The sequence below is a fragment of the Colossoma macropomum genome, unplaced genomic scaffold (genome assembly GCF_904425465.1).
Source record: "Colossoma macropomum unplaced genomic scaffold, Colossoma_macropomum, whole genome shotgun sequence".
Classification (NCBI taxonomy): domain Eukaryota; kingdom Metazoa; phylum Chordata; class Actinopteri; order Characiformes; family Serrasalmidae; genus Colossoma; species Colossoma macropomum.
In genome coordinates this window covers 20397666-20421692 of record NW_023494806.1, presented here as the reverse complement: position 1 = coordinate 20421692, position 24027 = coordinate 20397666, and the positions used below count along the sequence as shown (strand labels likewise).

Sequence of the window (24027 nt, the reverse complement as noted above, 5' to 3'; positions counted from 1 at the left end):
TGGACAGAACTGTGATGGCAGTAGAGTCCTGCAAGGTCCTAGGCACAACAATCACCAGAGACCTGAAGTGGGACAGCAACATCAACAACTGTGCACTGTGAGCTCTTGTAACCAAAACCAAATTCCTTGTATGTGTAAGCATACCTAGCCAATAAAGCTTGATTCTGATTGCTATGCTCACTCTTGCCATAGTGTAAGATTTGAAGGTTAACTGCCATACCTGACACAACTTTGCTAATTTAATATGGTTATCCCTCACCCAGTTTTATTCCCTCGACACAGCTGCTTCTGTCTCAGTTCATCAGTTTAGTTCAGTCTGTTAACACCTGTTTGCTTGCACTATACAATTTTGTTTTTGCAAATGTAATGTTTGGAAATCTAGAGTATTCTGTCTCCTACTGACATACTAATGCAGAAAACCACAAATTCAGAAAATATCTAAAGTGCCTAAAACTTTAGAGTCTGGAGGTACCAGAACATCCAAGCCAGAACCACCAGATTCAAGAACATTTTTTACTTGCAAGCTGTTAAACCGGCCACACCAGCAACACCAACCAGAACATGAACACACAGACTACAGACTGTTACTGATCTAAACCCTGTTTACACCAGTTAACTCAGAATATCTACATATTGAGCTCGACTAACTCATGGAACTGTCTGCACATTGCACTTTATTTGGAACTCTCTATACTTGAACATTAAATTTGCTGGAATGCATTGTATTGCACACACACATTTTCTAAACTGCTTATCCTTCTGGGTCACGGAGGGTAGCTGGAGCCTATCCCAGCTGTCATTGGGTGGAAGGCAGGACACACCCTGGACAGGTCGCAAGTCCACCACATACATCGTATTGCATTTATGTCTCAATTATAGTAGTGTCTTTCTTTCTGGGTATAAATGCTAGCTTTTGTTTTCGGACAGTGTCTGAGCTCAATGGTAGTTTAGACTCTAACTTATTTGAACTCCTTAGGATACATTCTCTGAGCGGACAACAAAGCACTTTTGTGAGTCATTCTGAATAAGAGCATATGCTAAATGCCATGAATGCAAATACAAAAATGCTCCTGTATATCCTGTATAAATCATCTGAACCACAATGCTTATTTATACACTTATTTAGTGTTCATATCTTTAAATAACTGTTTATTTCCTCAGACTCTGCACATACATATTCACATGTGATATTCACATTCATCTCTTTAGCTCCTTTCACATTAGCTCCTTTATATCTAATATTTTATTATTTGTTCTACTAAGTGTTTTTATTTTTTTTTTATTTTTAACATTTATCTCTTCTGTACTTGTCTGGTCTGTTTACTATGTTACATGTGCGCACTCACTATGACCAACTGTATGTGTTACATACTTGGCGAAATAAAATGAGTCTGATTCTAAAGTATATAGCATTATGGAACAAACAGAATCCTGCATTTATTACAAGCATAAAAATAGAGAAAACTGGAGAAAGATAATCCCAGAGAGAGAGAGAGAGAGAGAGAGAGATGAGGGGTGAGAGCACCTGCAGGTGTCTTCCACACTGTCTAACACATACTTGGTGAAAGTAGTTATACCTTTAGGCAAATTATATGTAAAGTAGACTTTCTACATACAGAATTTCACAAACATATTGATTCATCATTACAAAGCAAAACTATTATGACGCAGACTTGGATTGGTTCAGGAATACAATTGAACACAGGGTCATTAATGAGATTCAATATAGTGTTCCTCATGCACATCCTAATGAAGTCAGCAAGAGTTGCTCTCAGTCAGGCTCAAGGCCTCGAATGTCACTACTGGTCACCTTTCACCCAGTTCTACAATGATGGAGATACCCAGATCAAACTCCTTTGCAATCGGCTTTTGCCACGTCTGCTAGTAAAGATTGTCTCAGCACCCTTCGCTAGGAACAGACACTCTCCAAGCATCACAAAGAATATCAAAAATCCTCTCTGTCTCTGAAAACAGTATTGGAAAGTTCATAGATGAGATCTAATTTGGCCTGCATGCAACTTTATGCTGTGGAAAAACAAGCATGCATAGGCCATTCTGAAGGAAAATCACCAGTAGGTCACTCAGATAGAGAGATGTCTCGCAGTCTTTCATAATCCTGTGTACTCTCCATTGCAAAGCTTCTTCTGCCCACCACAGCAAAAAGTTTACTGTTACAGTGTTCAGGGTCATATGTCCTTCATTACAGCCCTCAACAAAAACAGAACATACAGCATACAGTAAGCACCTCCTAAAGATTAAAAGGGAAGATAAAGTGAGACTTTTATTGTAACAAGCATTAACTAGTTAAAATGTAGGAAAGGAGAAAAAGAGATTCAAGTAGCAAAACACACTGTCAAATATTTGTCAAAACATCCATCACTGCATCAGAAACACTATACTAGATTATACTCTAAATCAGAAAGTATAATCTTTTATTATTGAATGTGGAACTTCTCAATTTTTTTGCAACATATAACACAAATGAAACTCATTGCGGGGCACAATCTGTACCACACCTCATTGAGTATACAAGGGTTAACTTGGTGTTCAGCTAAGGAAATTATATTTCATTTTATGCTCATGTTTTAGAAACAATGTAAAACAACAATAGGTGTTTGTCAGCTAAAAACAATTTGAAATCTGGGCTGGAAGCAGACTTTTACTCCCAGCAAGGTATTAAGGTTACACTCATAACTGTCCATTTCCACCACTGCTTACAATGCACTTGTGTGTGGTCACAGTCCTTGGATGCCTGAAACTCCTCCCACACTCTGAGCAGTGATATGGCTTTTCTCCTGTGTGAATGCGCTGGTGTTGATGGAGATGACTCTGTAGAGTAAAACTCTTCCCACACTCTGAGCAGCGAAATGGCTTCTCTCCCGTGTGAATGCGCTGGTGTTGTTGGAGAGAACTTTGTTGATTAAAACTCTTCCCACACTCTGAGCAGTGATACGGCTTCTCTTGTGTGTGAATTCGCTGGTGTTGTTGAAGATGACCTTGCTCAGTAAAACCCTTCCCACACTCTAAGCAGTAATACGGCTTCTCTCCTGTGTGAATGCGCTGGTGTCGTTGGAGAGTACTGTGACGATTAAAACTCTTCCCACACTCTGAGCAGAGATATGGCTTCTCTCCTGTGTGAATTCGCTGGTGTTCTTGGAAAGAACTGCGACGATTAAAACTGTTCCCACACTCTGAGCAGTAATACGGCTTCTCTCCTGTATGAATGCGCTGGTGTTCTTGGAGAGTACTCTGCTGAGTAAAACTCTTCCCACAGTCTGAACAGTAATATGCTTTAACTCCTGTGTGAATGAGCCAGTGTCTTTGGAGATTACTCTGTACATTAAAACTCTTCCCACACTCTGAGCAGAGATATGGCTTCTCTCCTGTGTGAATGCGCTTGTGTTGTTGGAGAGTATTCTTTTGAATGAAACTCTTCCCACACTCTGAGCAGTTATACAGCTTCTCTCCTGTGTGAATGTGCTGGTGTGTTCTGAGAGTTCTCCTTTGAGTAAAACTCTTTCCACACTCCAAGCAGTAGTGAGTTTTCTGTGTTTGTCTGTGAGATGTGTTCATGTGGAGGGTACCAGATGACGTTTGCTGAGTACCAGAACGTCTTCTGGACGGCATATTCTTATATTTGGCTTCTAAATGTTTTCCTTGATGGAATGTCCTGATGTGTTTACAGAAGCATGTTTAAGCTGGGTAGGAAAGTGCAGGGGAAGACTTGAAACAGGACATCATTTTGTTTCTGCAAGTAGAAAAAGAAAACATAAACTCAATGTGCAATGCAACAAAAGTAGTCTGATCCATGAATGCAATCTAAAACAACTGGCAGAAAATGTAAAGAAAGAAAAAAATTCCATTTGATATGGAAAAGGCAGTCACCTAATTATTCAAACTTTTCGAATAGACATTTACACCACTGAAGGCATGTCGTCATGCTTATAAACTCCAGGGCTAAGATGGCTTTCTCCATGGCAAAAATGACTGTGATTATTTAAAAATTGCCTTGATCACGTCCTATGGTTAACAAGAAGATTATAAACTTGTTTTATATACGTTATACGTTTTATCCTGTGTACATTTTGCCACTGAATATTACTGGATCCTCTGCTTTACAAGTTAATTATATTTTGGTACGTCTCAGGGTTTATTTAATTCATTAAGCCTTAATCCAAGTCATGTATAGACAATTACAGAGCGTAATAAATTATGTTATCTTTAAAAACTCTTGTGGTGGTTTTAATGGTAATAGTGACTGAGTCAGCAGAGTGTTGGCACTATGCACCTCAGCACTCGACGAAGCCACTCTGTAAATTACGTGGTTGCTGTGGTTCCTAAACGCTTCCACTTCTCAATAACACCACTCACAATTGATCGTGGAATATCTAGGAGGGAAGACATTTCATGAACTGACTTGTTGCAACCGTGGCATCCTATTACAGTGCCACACCCAAATTCAGTGAGCTTTTTAGAATGACAGATTTTTTCACAAATGTTTGTGAAGGCAGACAGCATGGCAAGGTGCTACATTTCATATACCTGTTGCAATGGGACTGAATGAAATTCAATGGTTAAGAGGTGTATCCCAATACTTTTGTCCATATAGTGTATGTTCTCTTCCCGGCAGATTCTTAACATCTCCAGTTATTTGAAACTTCTCAATTATTGATCTGATACTGGAAATGGGCCTTTTTAACTGGTATCTCCTGCAACAGGAGCAGGCTGACCATTTCAGTGCTCCTAATAACTAAAGTGAACTTGGACATAAAATATGAATGGGAATATAATTCAGTTAGATTTCAGTCTTAAGAATTTCTAGGGAGACCAACAATTGTGGCACACATAGATTTAAGAAAAATATTTATATATTTTTTTCTTTCAATCATTAATCTTAAACAAAAGTTAAGATTTTTGCTAATTGTTTGAATGAAAGATCAAATTGATTAATTTATAGCTCATTTTGATCATCATCATCATATCATCATCATCATCACACAGCTCAGAAGTGCCCATATTTGTAGAGTACATAAAATCAGATATCTGCATTCCAAAATTTCCATGCCAGTTCATCTCTGCATTTAATGTTTCCATTTGAATTTTGATAGGTTGAAATGGAATTTCAGATATGTGGATTTCAAGTCCAGTTCTTGGGAGCCACTGCCCTGTAGTTTCAGGTGTTCACTGCTGTCTGCACAGAGCTGATTATTAATGCCTGCACCTGTCCGATTCAACCACTAACCACGTTCCCCTGCACTTGCAAAATCTAGTGTCATTCTTGCCCATTCCTGCCAGTAAAAACCTAACACATTTTAACCTGCACTTGCCTGCTTCAACCACACACCATGTTCCTCTGCTCCTGCCTACTTTGTGCTACACCTATAGTCCTTGTCCACTCTTGCCTGCTTTTTCCATATTCTGCTCTACTGACAGTGGACATGTCTACACAACCAAGGCAACATGGCGGAACAACCTCCAGACTCATCATACCTCAACACCCCCAGCCACAAAAATCAAATGTGTAAAAAAAGCCATGTAAACTTATGCATGGCACAATACAATGAGTGTGGTGTCATGTGACATAACTGTCAAAAGACAAGCAGGCAGTGCCACAGCCAAGCGAAAAAAAATCAAAGCTGAAATGAAATTAAAGCCAAAACAGAGGGCAAGGCATGCCACGCCACAACCTACAGAGCCGTGTCAATTGTCATAGATTTCAAAAAAACAAAAAAAATTAAGATTATGTACATAAATTATTTACTAGATGTTATATAGCTTCATGTGTTCTGCTGTTTGTCATCATTATTAATGTGTTTTTCTCTGCAGCACAACTGCAGCTTATTTGTTGTTTGCCTGTACGTTTCAACAAGCAGACAATAAATGTTCAAGCCCTCCCCACCCAGCCAGCCATAATACCCAGCAACAAGAGTTTGCAACCTGTAGGCCATTTACCTGCAATGACCACGGTGCCTCAAAACGAATCCCACCCACGAATTATTTAGCAGATCACACAGGACCCGCCTTGTGCTGACCTCTACTCCCAATACACCTGGCCCAGCTCATAAAGAGCTTGATTGTTACCTGCAGAGCTGGTTCAAGAGTGTTGGGGCAGTGAATACCAAAACTGCAGGACAACCCCAGTACTGGAGTTGAAAACCACTGGACTACAGTAGCCAACTCAACAGGACAATCTGGCTGGACTCCAACAAAAAAAATGGTCAAACCAGCTAAACTGTAGTATATTGAAAGAAGAACAGCACTTATTAGTAGACTGGATATGCCCATTATAAGTTTCAGGTACATTCCATCATTTACAACTATTTTAATGGGAACACGTGTGATAGCAATTAGAAATGAAATGGTATGAAAACGAATCAATTATAGTGATCAGAATTATCATGGTTATCAGTATCCTCATGGTATTGTTAAAAGAAAAAATTGTGCTGAAAATATTAAAAAAAACTAGGATACATGAACTGAAGTCATTTCACCAATTATTATAATGAAAACCAAAAACAATATTAACTGCATTTAGCACCTTTTGTGTACATAAACATTAAAACAATAATATAGCTAATACCTTATGTTAACATATGAAAACCGTATCAAATGTGCATTAACATTAAACGTTGCACCATGTGGCCATGAGAGGTTCAAACAGGAGTGTTAAAGTTTTATTGTGTTTTTAATGTTAATTAAGTACAGACTCAGCTTGATGTTAATACTCCCCCCCTTTCCCCAAAATATCCTAGTTATTCTTTCAATGCAGGTAATACTTTCTAATAAGGATGTTCAGAACATAGAACTATCCTACCTGCAGTTTTAATACTGTTAAAGTTGGTTTAGTATTCACCAGCTTCTTGTTTACATTTTTCTGTAAAACCTTTGATGGTGCCCACTTACAGTCTGGAACCTGTGGGACTATAATAACTGCTTAACCATTTAAAAAGGAACGGCAAAATTCGAACAAGAAGCTGGCGAATAAAAAGCTGACTTCAGCTTTGTAGTTTTAATGCTGGTAGGCTTTTTTTTGATTAAGTTGATATAAGCTATCAAAATATCCTACTTGGAGTTTTATGTACAGAGCTTCCTATAAAAAGGTGCTATGATAGGACATTTTGACAAAGAAGCACAATTAATTATAACACATTCGCAGCAATTTTCAGTGTGACCATCTTCAATCAAGTTTACCTCTGCACTCTAATAAAAACCAAAATAAGACCACACTTCAGACTCTGGAATGCTGCTGCTGGCTTAGGCCCAGGGTGACTCTTTACTGATTCCCAAAGCCCTATGCGAAAGACAAGAACAGGGGCCCCTAGATGCACATTTTTAAAGTTGACGCTCTGGGACCCTGTGTGGCATATACATTTACACTGCAAAAATTATATCTTGGCAAGTGAAACTCATTCAGGTTTTAAGAAATACAGCTAATTATCTGCCAATATAGCGAGATAAGTTGGTACAGTGTAACATGGAAGTAATGAGTACTTTTTTAATTTCTACTGTTTTTCATGAAATAATAAGTAATGTAATCCCTGTACATTTTGAAACAGACAATTAGTAATTTGTTATGGATTACATTTTTGAATAATTACCCAACACTGGAGCTATCTATACTAACTTTAACACTAGCACTATGTTGAGTCTGTGCAGCACTCTGTTCTGACTGAAAAACTAAGTTTGCAAGTGCAGCAACAAATTTTTACTCTCCTCCATTTTTCACTGAGTCCCAACAACAAGCGACGACGAGAAAACTAAAACGCTCTCATTATAGCTGAACAACGCAGCCGTATAACAGCTATGAGTGGCCTAAGATGATGCAATGCTTTTCACAGATGTTTTCATGGACAAAACACTGCCATTCCCACTTAAACTGGATAAGGAGAAACTCTCCCATGAAGTGGAAACTAAAACCAGTAATTCCTTACAGTGGGACACTGGTTCTCTATCTGGAATATGTCATTTCATTTTTTTGTGTGCAGTAATGATCTAGGTGCCAAGTTGGCAGCTATTTTTATGTATTAAGTGTGCTTGGAAACCGACTAAAACCAGGTTTTTGTTACAGGAACAAACTGGTACTCTGTTTAGAATCCATCATTTGTCTCACCCCATGTGAGTAAATCCGTCTGCAATTTAAGCTTATTATTCATTTACTTTTATACACTACTGCTCATTGTGTCACACTGCCAGCGACTTCTGAGATTGGAAAATATTATTAAATCTAAATAAGATTACGTTTAAATTAGCCTGAAATCAAACTTATAAAACTCATGCTGATTTTTGTTCGCCCGTCTTATACTTTAAAATACTTGCAATTAAATTACACAGCAGAAATGAATCGAAAGAACATCATACCTGCAAAATAAAATATTTTATTACGTTATAATCACATTCTTTCTGTTAACAATGGTTGGACAAACAGAGTACACGTTCTAAATTTAACTTTATTATTAGTCTATCCAAGTTCGTCAAAATAGAAACTGCGCAGCAAACATGCGAACGTGAACACTCCTTAACGTTTACCGTCGTTCGCTGAACCAGAAGCCGCGAATAAGAACCAACTTCAGCCTCGTGGAAAACACTATCAACCAAATGTTCTGGCCCAACAGCTCACATTACTTAGGTCTGGTTTGAATGAGGCTGCTTCTGTGTTTAATCTATTTTAAACCCGTCAGATCTTATTTTCAGACTCAAATGTGTCTCCAGCTGTTTGTCTCAGAGTGAATGAAGAACAGTGCGTGTTAAAGTGTCGGACAGCTTTCTACCTTTAATAGGTCACTTCTCGTCTCTGTTCCTCCAACAACACTGTATGAGCGCGGAGGCGTGGACTGCCGACCACAACACAACCTTCTGCTTCTCCGCTTTAATGCAGTTGGAGAAAGTAATAGTCACAGAATTAGCGCCACCACCTGTATGGAATTGTCCAAAATACGTTTGCAAATACAAATAATTAACTTCAACCTTAAATTAACCTTGACTTTTCAAAAACATGACTACTCATCTTTACACGTTCTGATATAAATGTATTACTCATTTTGCCAGTTTTTGCTTTATTTTTATTTTTTTTCTATTTGCTAATTTTGCTGGTATATCCACAAAATAATCTTAACTCCAAATAAAGGCAAAATATGAATTCATTCAATTCATTTACCTTACACTGCAGACCACCCAAAAGGAAGCATACTTAAGTATGTCGATAGTATGCATACAGAGAATACAAAAACATATATATTGCATGCATTTTATGGAAATAAAGTACACTTAGAATATACTTTAAAAGACAATTTTAAGAAGCACATTTTAAATTATACTTTAATATGCATTTCATAACATACTGAAGAATACTTAAATAAAAGCATATTTAATTATCATCAACTTACGTGTATTATTTAGAAGTATATTTTTAAGGAATTACTTTAAATGTCTGCTTTAGTACATTTTAGCTGCAATACGATTTACACTAATAGCAATCAAATCTGGGTATCAGGACTCCCACGAGTTTGAGTTATAAAGCCTTCAAAAAACTGGCTGACACATGTTTCAGCAAAATGCTTTTCCTCTGTTTTGACCACAACTCAATCAAATGAGTGCAGTTACCATTTGTCATCTTTTAGGTGTGCCGTTACACCAAGGTAGTTTGGTTGCTTATTGATGTACATTGGTCTCCAATCAGTGAAACACGTAGCTTGTGCCAACCGCTCTGCTTTCTTTTTTCACTGCCATACAATTCACAAATCCTTGTGACAATAGTTCCCCTCAAAGCTGGCTTATATGATGGGTCTCCTGAGGCAATCAGGATAATGCCTTTAAGCCCCTGGTCCTCAACAGTGTTGATGGGCCTGCAGTCCATGGCCACTCATCTAGTGATTGCATTGGTAAGATTAGCTGTTGTCGCTTTGTTGACAGACTTGCTTTGGGTGCACTCAGCCAATGTTGTTTGATGAACACAGCCTGAAACTGTCTCAGTGCTGTCATCTTTGTTAACATCAGCAAAGACGTGAAGCTTTACTATTACTATTAAGCACACCAAGGAATGTCTCCTTAGTCATCATTTTATCTGTGGTTGCATCTTTCAGTGATTCAGTCAGGTAAAAATCTTTGCAGGAATTATGGAAGTAGGTTGTGGTCAAACTTTGTAATATGAATGTGTTAAGGTTTCCAGATTAATCGCGAAAGTTAACGTGCTAACATTGACAGCTCTAATATAAACAGACATAAAAATACTAACAGATGTAAAAGTCTATCATGTACTAACAGGATGGTTTACTCATCACAAATAGGAAATAATTTGGGTTGAACTATAAGAGCTAAGAAAAAATGAATATACAATTAACATAATCAAAGTTAATGCAGGGTTTAAAAGAATGTCTCTGTGCTCTGTGTATACTTAACCTTTCATAGCATTTTAACATTGTCTTAAAAATATTCTAACTTAAATTCTAAAAGCTCATTAACAAGATTACATGTAAACTGTTAAGCACTATCAGAATTTTAAGTGAGTAAATACAGAAGCACACAAAAGCTCTTACAATAGGATTTAAACTCAATTTTCAGTTTTTAATATAATGTATGTTGTCCTTTTTTTTCTTTTGTACACAACCTTTTTCTTTTGTACTGTGCTTCTGAAAATGTTCCAGTTATTCCTTACATACCTCACTCACTGTATTAATAGTCTTGATTTTTTGATTACTTATACAATGTAGATTTAAATAATCGGAATCATAAATCATAAGTTATTCAATGATCATTTTATAACGATCTGTTTATAGTAATTTATTGTTGGATATTAATTTTATTACAACATTGCACTCGATTTTTACAAAGTACAGTACTGGAATCATATTAGAATAATTTTGTTGATGTATCTGCAGCTAAACTGCCTTTATATTATTGAAAACACTGATTGTGTTGAACTTTAATGTATTTAAGAAGGAGATGTGACCTGCTTCTCCACCTCCCTGAGAAAGTGGCAGGCTTTAGGAGGCTGGAGCATCTGAAATGAAATAAATAGTTACTCCTGTGATCAGCATCAGAATCTCCTAAATAGTAAAAGCTTTCTGTTATAAAGATTAGATATAAATGTAGAAACAGTATTAGAGTTTGAAGTGAGTGAATACACAGTAGAAGTACACAAAAGCACAACAGCACATCATACTGTAGTATTAAGCTATATTTACTTGATTTGTCATTGTTGACAGGCTGCTAGTTAAGCAGCTGACTTAGTCTAGTTCTTATTATCATCACACTTATTTGAATAAATGTCTGTAACTAAGATTAATGCTGCTTTTGTAATGAAGATCTGCAGTGCTGCATCTGTACACTGTACAAGAGCTAGGAGAGTAAGAGCAAGAGCGCTAGATCACAACATTCACCACTGCAGTTCTTCATGAGTGACTCAGCTCCACCATTCTGGAAAGAAGATGATAAACTCTCAATGCAAATGCAGTTCATCACTCACTGCAGTGTTTCTTCTTTCTGGGTGCTGTAATATTGATACAGAGAAGAGTGACGAACACACACCAACTACAGCTTCAGTCTTTTTCCTTTAACACAATATGAAATAGCAGTCATACAAACACAATACAAATCTTTGAAAAGATAACAAACATAACATGCCGGAATGGTAAAGCACACATTCACTATATACAGCCAACAAACCTCCCTTTCTGTATAATTGTGTAACTCCTCTGAACCACAGTGCTTATTCATATCATCCTGTAATATACTGTAAATAACCGGTCACTTCCTCAGACTCTGCACATATTCACAAATTAATCTGTTTACCACATACACACTCTTTTACGTCTAATATTCTATTCATGCTATTTATTGTATTTTTGTTTACACTACTGTACTGTCCTTTTTGACATTTCTTGTAGTCTGTGTACTTGTGTACATTTGCATTCACTATGAGAGATATTTTGTTTGTGTAACATTTAGTGAAATAAAGTGATTATGATTCTTAGTAAATGACAATGTAACAACAGAAAAATAGGTCTGCGTCTATTAGGTTACGTAGTGTTGTGGAATATTTTAAACAGCTGTATTGCCAGCCAGTTTTTGCCAAAGATAACTGCAGGCTAAAACTGGTCTAATATTGGGTAATTTACCACAGCTTCACTAAGATCAAAATTTACAAACGTATGAAAAAACACCCTTCCATTATATCAGTGATGCAATGTATCCCAAAACTAAAAAGAAAACAGTGAATTTTAAAAGAAAATCCTATTACAAAATGTAAAAGAAACAATGTTCTTCCAGGATTACAGAAACATCTTATTAAAATAAGAAAAAGAGGAAAATTAAGAAAAATAATCTCAACAGGTTAACACGTCCACAAAAAAGAAACAAATATAGTGTCTCTCATGCGCATCCTAATTACATCAGCAAGAGTCGCTCTCAGTGAGGCCCAAGGCCTTGAGCATCCCCAAATGGTTACCTTTCACCCAGTTCTATGATGACTGAGATATCCAGTTCTAATTTCTGTACCAGTGGCCGCTGCCACATCTAGTAGAACTTAAACTATTTCTTATCTCGTGTTACAGCGCCCTGCTCAAGGAACAGTCACTCTCAATGCACCACAAAGAACATCAACAGTCCTTAAAGTCTCTGAAAACAGTAATGAAAAGTTTACTGATCAGTTGTAGTCTGGCCTGTATGCGACTTTATGCCGCGTTGAACATGCACGAGGAGAAGTCACCCATCCATACTGAGAAGAGGTCACTTGATATCTTGCAGTCTTTAATACACCATTGTCTGCTTAACAAAGCTGTTCTGCCCACCAAAGCAAAAACTTCACTTTAGCAGTCTTCAGGACATATCTCCTTCATTATAGTCCTCAACAAGAACACGCCAAACATACAGCATACACAAAACACAACATCTCCTAAAGATTTAAAAGGGAAAACAATGTGGCACTTTTATTGCACTAAAAGATAAAAGAATGCAAGACTGTTTCATGGCTAATGGGACAACACAAAATCCAACAGCAGAGTGTACACCCCTGCCTAATGTTATTTATGAAAGATTCCACTGTAGGCTGCAACCTAATCTGTGTAATCCTTGTCTGTTTTGTATTTTTCCAGATGCCAAAAGTCATTTAACCTCAGCCCCATTTCTGGCTAGCACTCAAAAAAAATATATTCATCTCATACCAGAAAGTTTGGTGAGTCTTTGTCAATCTCGTACCAAATAAGCCTTGATAGTTTGCAACCTCCTGTAATGAAATCCTGTGAAAATTACTCTACCTTGCATGTTGACATGGTTGTTTCTTTTTTGATGTTCTTTGCAGGTGATTACACTTGTGATTTTGCTTGTTTACCCACAGAAATATAGGAAGTTGTATTTTCTATTGTTCAGCTAGACAACAAATGCACATGTACAGTTATTCATGAGGGAGGCTCAAAGCACAGTTTGTATTTACGACAGTGGTGTAAAAGTGAAATACACTCTGCAACTGTAGAGGAATCCCATGAGCAAAACACAGGAATTCTTACATAAGACAGCTTTAAATTAGAAAGTAAACAAATTATATATTTAATGAACAACATCTCAATTATTTTCAAAATATTTTACAAATGAAAATAATTTGGGGATAAATGTAATGTACTACACCTTCACACTGGGTACAAGCTGTAGGTTTGACTTGGTGTTCAGCACAGGAAATAGTATTTCATTTTATGCTCATGCTTTAGAAACAGCATAAAACAACAAAAAGTGTTTGTCCCCTGAAAACAGTTTCAAATCAGAACTGGAAGCACCATTTCCTGCAGACTTTGTTTCCGGAATAGTGTTATGGTTACACTCATTACAGCCCATTTCCCCCACTGCTTTTGGTACATTTGTGTATCTTCACAGTCTTTGCATGTCTAAAACTCTTCCCACACTCTGAGCAGTAATACGGCTTCTCTCCTGTATGAATGCGTTGGTGCTGATGGAGAGAACTTTGGTGAGTAAAACTCTTCCCACACTCTGAGCAGTGATACAACTTCTCTCCTGTATGAATGCGATGATGCTGATGGAGAGAACTCCGCTGAGTAAAACTCTTCCCACACTCTGAACAGTGATACGGCTTCTCTCCTGTGTGAATGCGCTGGTGTTGTCGGAGATGACTCTGTCGATTAAAACTCTTCTCACACTCTGAGCACTGATATGGCTTCTCTCCTGTGTGAATCCGCTGGTGTTTCTGGACATAGCTCTGGTGAGTAAAACTCTTCCCACACTCTGAGCAGAAATATGGCTTCTCTCCTGTGTGAATGCGCTGATGTTGTTGGAGATTGCACTGATGAGTAAAACTCTTCCCACACTCTGAACAGTGATACGGCTTCTCTCCTTTGTGAATGCGCTGGTGTTGCTGGAGATTACTCTGTACGGTAAAACTCTTCCCACACTCTGAACAGTAATATGGTTTAACTCCTGTGTGAATTTTCTGGTGGTTTTGGAGAGTACTTGGTTGAGTAAAACTCTTTCCACACTCTGAACAGTGATAAAGCTTCTCTCCTGTGTGAATGTGCTGGTGTATTTTGAGAGTACTCTGTTGGTTAAAACTCTTCCCACATTCTGAGCAGTGATACGGCTTCTCTCCTGTGTGAATCAGCTGGTGTCGTTGGAGATAACTAGGATGAATAAAACTCTTTCCACACTCTGAACAGTAGTGAGCTCTCTTATTGCTTTGTTTTTGTGTTCGTTTGTGAGAAGTTTTTGTGTGGAGGAAACCAGATATTTGTTGAGTACTGGATCTTCTTCTGGACGTCATATTCTTATATTTGACCTGTTTCAGCAGCTTAACATTATTCTTTCTGTAATGTCCCGATGTGTTTATGGAGGTATATTTGAGCAGTGTAGGAAACTGGACACTAGAAGCAGGAGGAGACTTGAAAGAGGATGTCAATCATCTCTGGAAAAAAAAAAAGAAAAAAGAAAATTTAAATGTGGAATGCAACACAAGTAGTTTTCTAAATCATGAATGCCCTACTTACATCAACTGAAGTGACAGAAAATGTAAAAGAAAGAATACACCTTTATCTGATGTGAAAAAAAGCCAATCACCCAAACTCATCAAACAGATCTACAGACCACTAAAATTGTGCCATCATTCTATAGTCAGTGTTATGCCCATATCAGAAACTCTGGGTATCAGCTGGATTTCGCTATGGTAAAAATGAATCAGATTTTTTGAAAACTTCACCCAGTGGTTAACAAAATTGTTTCAAACTCTATATGTTTTATCCTATGTACATTTTTCTACTGAATGCCACTACATCCTCTGCTTTACCAAGAGCCAAAATATGAATTTTGTTGCAGAGCATAAAAAATTATGTGATCTAACAAACCTCTTAAAGTGCTACAAATCACAGCCAGTAGCTCATCAAAACTGCTGACTGAGGATCTGAAATCTCTTATATCTCTTATAAAGCAAGAGAAAGCTATAAGATATTTAAACACATCCGGCTTATAATTTTTACTGTCTGCAACGGCACTAAGAAATTAAATTTAAGGACAACTATTGAAGTCAAGACAACATCTGGAACACCAAAAACTGTAGACCAGTCAGGTATGCAAAGCAAAACCCCCAACTAACTACCAAAGACCTGCAGGAAGATTTTGTTGGCACAGTGATGCACTGGCCTTCCAGGGCTGATAGGGTTACTTTAAAAATGTATTCCATTACACATTACTGATTCTCCAATAAAAATGTAATTGTAACCTAATTTAAAGTAATCTTATAATACTCTTCATTATTTTGGGGTTATTTGTCTTTAATTAAAGATGTATAATTAAATGAATTAAAAGTGAACTGCACTATTTTATAAAAATCGAGTGATAGACTATGGATAACTACTGAAATATAATGAAATATTATGCCTCACAGAAATTATCACTAATCTCACATTTAGCAAAATAGACAAATCTAAAAGAAGAAATATGTGGACATTTTTAACACTGTAATTTGATTGAGTTTAGACATGTATATTCAAACCTTAAAGTTTAGAAATCAAGCTTTGAGGTTTTTGAGGAACAGCATGTTTTTTTTTTGTTTTTTGTTTTTTTTTTCTTTTTTCAAATCAGTACACTGACAGTAAAAGCTCTTAAACAAGAACACAGGAACAAGTAATCAGTGTAGAAAGATCTAGTGCACTGGACCAAATTCAATATAGTTAAAAAACAGTACTGCTCTCCTCTGACTTTTCCTTATTCGCCTTAGAGGTCATTCTAATTAATGACTGCCCATCATTTGTGTTCTGTCTGCTAAAAGGGCTGAACTAGATCATAAGGTTTCATATTGGTGTGTCATGTTTGGACTTTTGTAATTTGTAATTTGTAGATGCTCCCTAATCAGCTCTCAGCGGTTTCAGCAGGTCATAGAAATCTATGTAGTCTACGAGTTTAAATAGGCATTTATTTCGCATGAAAACTAAGAGGGAACTGATCATTATAGTTATAATGACAATCTACACATATTAACAAAACTACTGAAGAAAATCAAAAAGTGACAATGAAACTAACTTTGCTGCTCATGAGATTTCACTCGCTGTTCATGTTTCAGACTTTTATTTAAAATCTGTCAGGTTAAGAGTATCAAAAGTTTGATTTATATCCAGTCAAACTGTAGAATTTATGGAGCAACAAATGATAATTAAAGTTTAGGGTAACACTTTACTGTAGGGTGCTGTTCATAAGTCTACATGACACCTACATATGGTTGTCATTACAACTGACATAACCCTACATAACTGTTTATAAATGCTTGTTTCAATAAGCATCATTCGCTATAAAGGTTACATTTGCCAATTTTGATCAAAGTCAGCTTAAGTAGCCTTTATGATAGATGACACCTGCTGTAATAAACATTTATAAACAGTTATGTAGGGTTATGTCAGTTGTAATGACAACCTTATATAGGTGTCATGTAGCCTTATGAGCAGCACCCTACAGTAAAGTGTTACCAAGTTTACTGCCAAAGAGGTCTGCTGCTGTAGAATCTGGTGGTGTGTAAAATCAGTTAAATGACTTATTCATATATATTTCAGAAAAGTTGCAGATATCAGCTCTGACAATAAAAATAAAAAACTTACTAAAAATTCTATAGATTGGCTGATTTAAAAAAAAAGTGAACTGCTGCTTGTTGGGGGATTCTTCAGAATTCTACTCTGGCAGCAGGACCACCTCCCCTTGCTTCTTCCCCAAATGAAAAGCTCTATAAAACTACACGATTCTTGTGACATATTTATCATTAAAATGGCGAATTTCAGCAAAAGACTCTGTGTTTGCATTTGAATGTAATCCTGGTGGTAATCGCTCTGTTTTTATAATGTACCTGTAATCTGATTACTGTTTATTTTCTGTAATTATAAAGAAACACAGATGTTTTTTTTGTATTCTGATTACTGAACACCGTTACATGTAGTCCATTGCCACCCAACCCTGTGGCCTATTGTGCAGTGTTTTGCAAACATCATCTGCATGCAAAGATAAAAAGGTAACCTTAACTGCAATCTCCTCACAAATGTCAACATTTGAAATATGTAACACAGCTCTGAGATAAATCAGAGGCATGTTGGAATCAAGTGCTGTGATCTAATGAAACAACTGGCTACCCTCACAAACAGATGAAAGGGTGTCCAAACTTTTATACACTAAGTTTTATAATTTTTATATATTAAATTCAGCAAATAAATGGTAATCTTGCATTTACATTTGTAGAAATTGGTCTTAATAACACTGCACCAATACGATACCAAATGGTACTTAAACGCAGTAATGGTATCAGCGCTTGGGATGACATTATCTATGACCGATACCCCAAAGTAATTTCTGACATGCACTGCTGAGTGATGTGTGCATGCATACCAGTAGATGGAAGTAAACAAGGGTTGGTGGTGTGGGTTGACAAGAACCAATAAAAATACTCATGGCAAACTTTGTAAAGCCAGTTTTTTCTAATAGGCAGGTCAGTCTAGCACCTACTTTTACTACAAAGCCATTCTGTTGTAATACATGCAGAATGTAGTTTGGCATTGTCTTGCTGAAATAAGCAAGGTCTTCCCTGAAAAAGATGTTGTCTGAAAGGCAACATATGTTACTCTAAAACCTGTATATATCAGTCAGCATCAATGGTGCCTTCACCGATGTGCATGTTACCCATGATGTGCACCTCCATGCCATTACGGATGCTGGCTTTTGAACTTTGCGCTATTAACAAGCCGGATGGTCCCTCTCCTCTTTAGCCCAGAGGACACGGCATCCATGATGTCCAAAAACAATTTCAAATTTTGATTCGTCAGACCAGGACATCAGAGCTCAGGCCCAGAAAAGGCAACGGCGTTTCTGCATCCTGTTTATATATGGTTTCTTCTTTGCATGATTCAGTTTTAACTTGCATTTGTGGATGCAGCAACAAACTGTGTTCACAATGTTTTTTGGAAGCGTTCCTGAGCCCATGAAGTGATTTCCACAACAGAATCGTGTCTGTTGCCAAAACAGTCCCACCTATTGGCAAGAAGACACAGCCAGAGAATATTGATTTTTGGGCTCGTCTCTTGCATACAGAGAGTTCTCCGGATTGTCTGAATTTTTTAATGATATTAAGTACTGCAGTTGATAAAATCTCCATGTTCTTTGCTATTTTACATTTAGAAATGTTATTCTTGAATTGTTGCACTACTTGCCTGTACAGTCTATCCCAGAGAGGTGAACTGCTCCTGATCTTTACTTCTGAGAGACTCAGGTATGCTCTTTTTACACCTCACTATGCTTTTGTCCTGTTGTCAATTAACCCAATTAGTTGTGAGATTTTCCACCAGGTGTGCTTTTTTCAGCATAACACAACATTACCTTTTTTTTACCTTTGTCTTTTGTTGCTTTTTTGTTGACTTTTTTTTATATGTTGCTGGCATAAAATTCAAAATGGGCATATTTTTCAAAAAACAAAAATCAAATTTCTTAATTGCAACATTTGATATGTTGTGTTTTTAATATTTTCAGTTATATATTGTATTTAAATTACTTGCACGTCATTGCATTCTATTTTAATTTACATTTTGCACAAGATCTCAAGGTTTTTGGAAACAGGGTGGACAAAGTATTGGGACATCTACACATTACCCCTACAGGAGTATGACATCAAATTCTAAGTCCATGGGCAACATCCCTTTGCAGCTATAACAGCTTCCACTCTTGTGGCAAGGCTTTCTATAAGATTTTGGAGTGTGTCTGCAGGAATGTTTTGCCCATTCATTCAGAAAAACATTTGTGAGGTCAGACAGTGATGTTAGACAAGAGGGCCTGGCTTACAATCGTCTTTCTAGTTCATCACAAAGGTGTTTGGTGGGGATGAGGTCAGTTCTTCCACACCAAACTCATCCAACCATGCCTTTATGGACCTTGCTTTGTGGACCGTGTTTAAGCAGTCACGGCTGTGTTCGGCCCTGAAAAAATGCAGCAAAATGCTGATTTAAATGGAAAACAATGGTGCGTTGAACACTGTGTTGTATTATGCAAGTGTTGCAACGGTGGCAGTTGAGAAGGCCATTCTTGGCATCCTTTTCGAAGAATTTTCAGAGCCTGATTAAAAAAATTACAATAAAATACATAGGAAAAGCAGGTCTTCTCATGTCTTCAATTGTTGGGTACACTGAGCTGCTGTGCCTGCATTTCTAGAGGACTTTAATAGAAAACTGTGTCCATTGCCTTTTTTATATGATATACATGGCGCTGCTGATTGTGTAAAACCTCTGCCACACGCATCAAACAAGCGAAAACATACCTAAAAACCAGTTACACGCTGCTTCGACAAAACTGTTGTTTAACTCAGAAACCATAGCAAAACAGTGCACATGCTCCATGTTTTTGAAGTAAAAGATCAAGGACCACCAGTTCTTAGAAAAGGTTCTACAACTAGACCAGAGGATCTCAGTCCCAGTCTTGAAGACCCCACACTATACACAATTTTATGCTTTCTTTTATCTAGCACATTTCATTTACAAAAATATACAGAGCATGTGGTCTCCAAGACTAAGATTGGAAACACCTAATCTACACCATCAAGCTCCTGAACGGCTGAAACACACATTACCCATTCATTTTTGCAGTTTGTTTGATAATGAGTGTGTTTACATCAATACCAATAACACAATCAATAATGAGTTGACTTGATAACACTAAAAGTGTATAAAGTTTAAAGAGACGCGTCTTTAGAACTATCTTTGCAAAGCTGGCACGAAAGCAAAATAGCATTTTAATCTACTATATACGAGCATTATAGACATAATAAATGTTTTCATTGTACCTTGTTTATTGTACTACAGTTCATAGTAAATCAAAAATAAAGAAAGAAAACAACCGAATATTCTGCCACAACAGCTCACAAAACTCAGCTCTGGTTTGAATGAAGCTGCTTCTGTGTTTAATCTATTTAAAACCCATCAAATCTTATTTTCAGACTCAAATGTGTCTCCAGCTGTTTGTCTCAGAGTGAATGAAGAACAGTGAGTGTTAAAGTGTCGGCTAGCTTCCTACCTTCAACAGTTCAGCTCTTGTTTATGTTCCTCCATCAACACTGTATGAGCGCGGAGGCGTGGACTGCTGACCACAACACAATCTTCTGCTTCTCCGCTTTAGTGCATTTGGAGAATAGTTACAGAATCAGCGCCACCACCTGGCCTGAAGCGGCTTCACACTGGAACCACGCGATCACTGAAACAGCCGGAACGGTCGTTATTTTAACCCCTTCCTGTATTCAAACAAGCCCCGCCTCCAGCTCTGTGATTAGGACCTGTTAGTAGCTATTGAACAATTTTTGGAGAAAATATATAACGAAAAACGTAAAGATCTAATATCAACACAAGAATATTCAACAGTTTTAATGGTTATAATATGGTTCAAGAGGAAAACTCTTCTCAAATGATATAGGAGGAAATATTAACACTACTCAGAACCCCACTTTGGTCAGTTATTTCTTCTGGGTGTGAAGATGACAAGTTGTAGATATTAATACGTTTATATGACCACTTTTTGATGTTTGAACGACCTAAAAGCTCATAAATTTTTTTCATTACCATTCACTCTCCAGTACACAATAACACATCAACAACATATCAGTGAAGTAGCAGTAGTGAAGCATCTGACTTGAAGTAAATATCTTGTAGATGTAGTGTTGATACATTACTTACATTAAGTAGATGTTTTATATGTTACTGCCATTACGCAAAACCTTACTCAGCCTTACCCAAAACCTAACCCCTAACCCTGGCCCTAATACTAACCCTAACCTTAACCTCAGTGCAAAACCTAACCCTAACCCTCATGTTTTTTGACGTTACAGAGAGTCTGTTGAGTGTTTGTTTCATCTAAAAGCACGACTGAAAATAAAGCGGCACCAAACAGCTTGCTTTAAATTGATTATTTCTGTGAAGTCAAAAACAAGAAGTGTTTCATGTGTTTGAATGAGGTACAATACAGGGCAGCCAAACTCAACAGAAGTCATTCACATATATCAGTCTTAAAGACACAGTAACTAAAAGGGATAGATAGAGGCTAAAACTAGTTTAATTCTAAGGGATAGATAGAGGTTGGAAATCTGTCAGGTAGAAATTAATTAAGACTGGTTTTGGTACATAAAACCACAACAACATCATCATAGGGAACATCATAACTGGAAACATAATAATTAGAAAATATTAAACACAAGAAAGCCCTTAATAATTTTAGCTGTTTAAAACAAACATCTCTGTTTTTGCTCTTCTCATTCTCTACTACCACAAATATCTGTGATGGGATAAGCTTGGCAACTATTAACATGATTCCCTTATTGAAGAAATTGGGAGAGATCACAAGTACAAACAGCTTTCCACTAAAATGTCCATCTATATGGCTGCATGCTTACATTTTTAGATCTTTGCACTTCCTGAAAGAAACATGTATTTCTTCAGATCACATTTTCTTTGTCAAAGGAGAAATAAAGCCTTTTAGTACTGTATAATAATCTCCTATTTCTCATAAACACTCCTCAGGAGAAAAGAGGAGCTCAAACTAAGCATTTCAATGTAAAAAGCTTAGGAGACAAATGAGAAAATGGTAGGATCTTCCACACTGATAGATTTCTGAGATTGTCTTAGCGACAGCCTGGCTTTTTCCGAGATGTTATACATGATACATGAACATTGAATTGAAAAACAGACAAGGCAAACATTTTCTTCAAAAAGAAAGAGGGAAACGTTGTGCAAGGGAGCAATCAGCTGCTCTGCCAGGGCTGATATACCTCCTGATACACCAGCCTCTCCACTCTAGAAACTCCAGAAAAAAATGGGCTGGGGCTAAACTGCTGTAGACTGAATAGGCAAATACACTATTTTTCATGACATCACAGAAAAAATCTATTTGAAACAAGCTGTTTTTACTGCTTAGTTCCCGTGTATGGACTGTATGGATAGGAGAGTGAAAGGTACATTTGAACACTCTGGTAATATCTAGGTAGTACATTAAACATTTTATTCAAGAAAGTGAGGGAATCCTATTTTTCATGATATGAGCCATCTAACCCCCCCTCCCCACTCACACGTATTTTTGATAATAATAATCTGTTTTTAAAACAACAAAACTGATAATTACTGATATAATAAATGCTATTAAAAATGTGTCACTATTACTAATATGATACATATTGAAAATATTGTGTTGTCCTCCTCCGGTTCTAAAACACTTGTTTGTGCCCGGAGCAGAAATAGGAGCTTAAACATTCTCCGAACTGAAGTTACTTCATCAAACAAATCATGTTAATTTAATTCTCATAGACAGACTTGAGAACTGGGTGGGCTCTCATGAACTGTCCAAAAATGGTGCATCCTTGCAAGGAAGAGACTACTTTGTGGAAATTGAAAATAATTGAAAAGAATAGCAATGAAAGGCAAAGACTACTTGCCTATCTGGATTCAAGAGCCCTACAATCTAAAGAACTAGTATGTAACCTTGGTGTACTAATGGATTCTGTTCTTAGTTTTAGCAGTCATGTCAAAGCAGTTACTAAATCAGCTTTTCATCACCTTAAGAATATCAACAAGACCTGAGATTTTCTGACTAAAGCAGACCTGGAGAAAACTCATCCACACCTTTATTTCTAGCAAGATTGATTACTGTAATGGTCTCCTAACCGGACTCTAAAAAAGACAATCAAAAAGGTTCAGATTATTCAAAATGCAGCTGCCAGAGTTCTCACTAGGAGTAAAAGAAGGGAACACATCACCCCCATTCTTAAATCCTTACACTGGCTACAAGTCTGTTACAGAATAGACTTTAAGATACTATTACTGGTCTCTAAATTGCTCAGTGGTGCAGGACCAGCATATTTATTTCATATGTTGCAGAGATATGAGCCGTGCAGAACTCTCAGATCATTAGCAACTAGTCAGTTAGTCCTGCCAAAGGGAAAGACTAAACATGGAGAAGCAGCGTTTAGCTACTATGCTGCTCTTAAATGGAACCAGTTGACAGAGAGCATTAGAAGAGCCCCGACAGTGGACACTTTTGAATCCAGGCTCAAAACATTCCTGTGTGAGCAGGTTTTCAGCCCAGTTTATACACTGTTAGCGTTTCTGGCCCTTTTTCCTCTGTAATGGCACTTTTTTTCAATCCTAATCTAACTTTTAATTTTTAATTTGATTAATAGTTTTATTTAATTATCCTAATTTCTAATATGATTTTTAATTTAATGATTCTTTTACATTTATTGTTTTAATTATGTTTTTTATGTTGTTTTTAATTATGTTTTTGTATTTGTGCTTCTGAATTTTCTCATTTGTAAAGCACTTTGAATGACAGCAGTGTTTGAAAGGTGCTAAATAAACTTGCCTTGCCTTAAAGTAGAATTACTATGAGTAATGTTAATGTCTTTTGTTGTGTTTAGAACAGACTTTTACATGTTACAAAAAGAGCTTTAATGCAAAGCGTTTGGTGTGCAGTAGCCTACAGCACAAAAAACCGTGTAGACAATACATATCATAGTTCATGTTATACAAACATTATCTGCAG

At 37.0% G+C, this 24027-nt stretch overlaps 1 protein-coding gene across 2 annotated transcripts in view; it reads right to left on the bottom strand.

Moving 5' to 3' along the window:
• The window catches only part of LOC118827525 (zinc finger protein 501-like), a 139650-nt gene that overhangs the window by 65421 nt on the left and 50202 nt on the right, over positions 1–24027 (bottom strand). The window contains exons 1-2 of one of the 2 annotated variants that reach the window (XM_036598917.1): positions 8769–8868; positions 1320–3748 (exon numbers count right to left, since the gene is read on the bottom strand). In XM_036598917.1, the coding sequence (XP_036454810.1) occupies positions 2689–3627 (939 nt within the window). In that variant the 5' untranslated portion in view covers positions 3628–3748; positions 8769–8868 and the 3' untranslated portion in view covers positions 1320–2688. Of the gene's footprint in view, positions 3749–8768; positions 14900–24027 lie in introns of those variants that run through there. The other variant, XM_036598916.1, reaches the window with a different exon arrangement.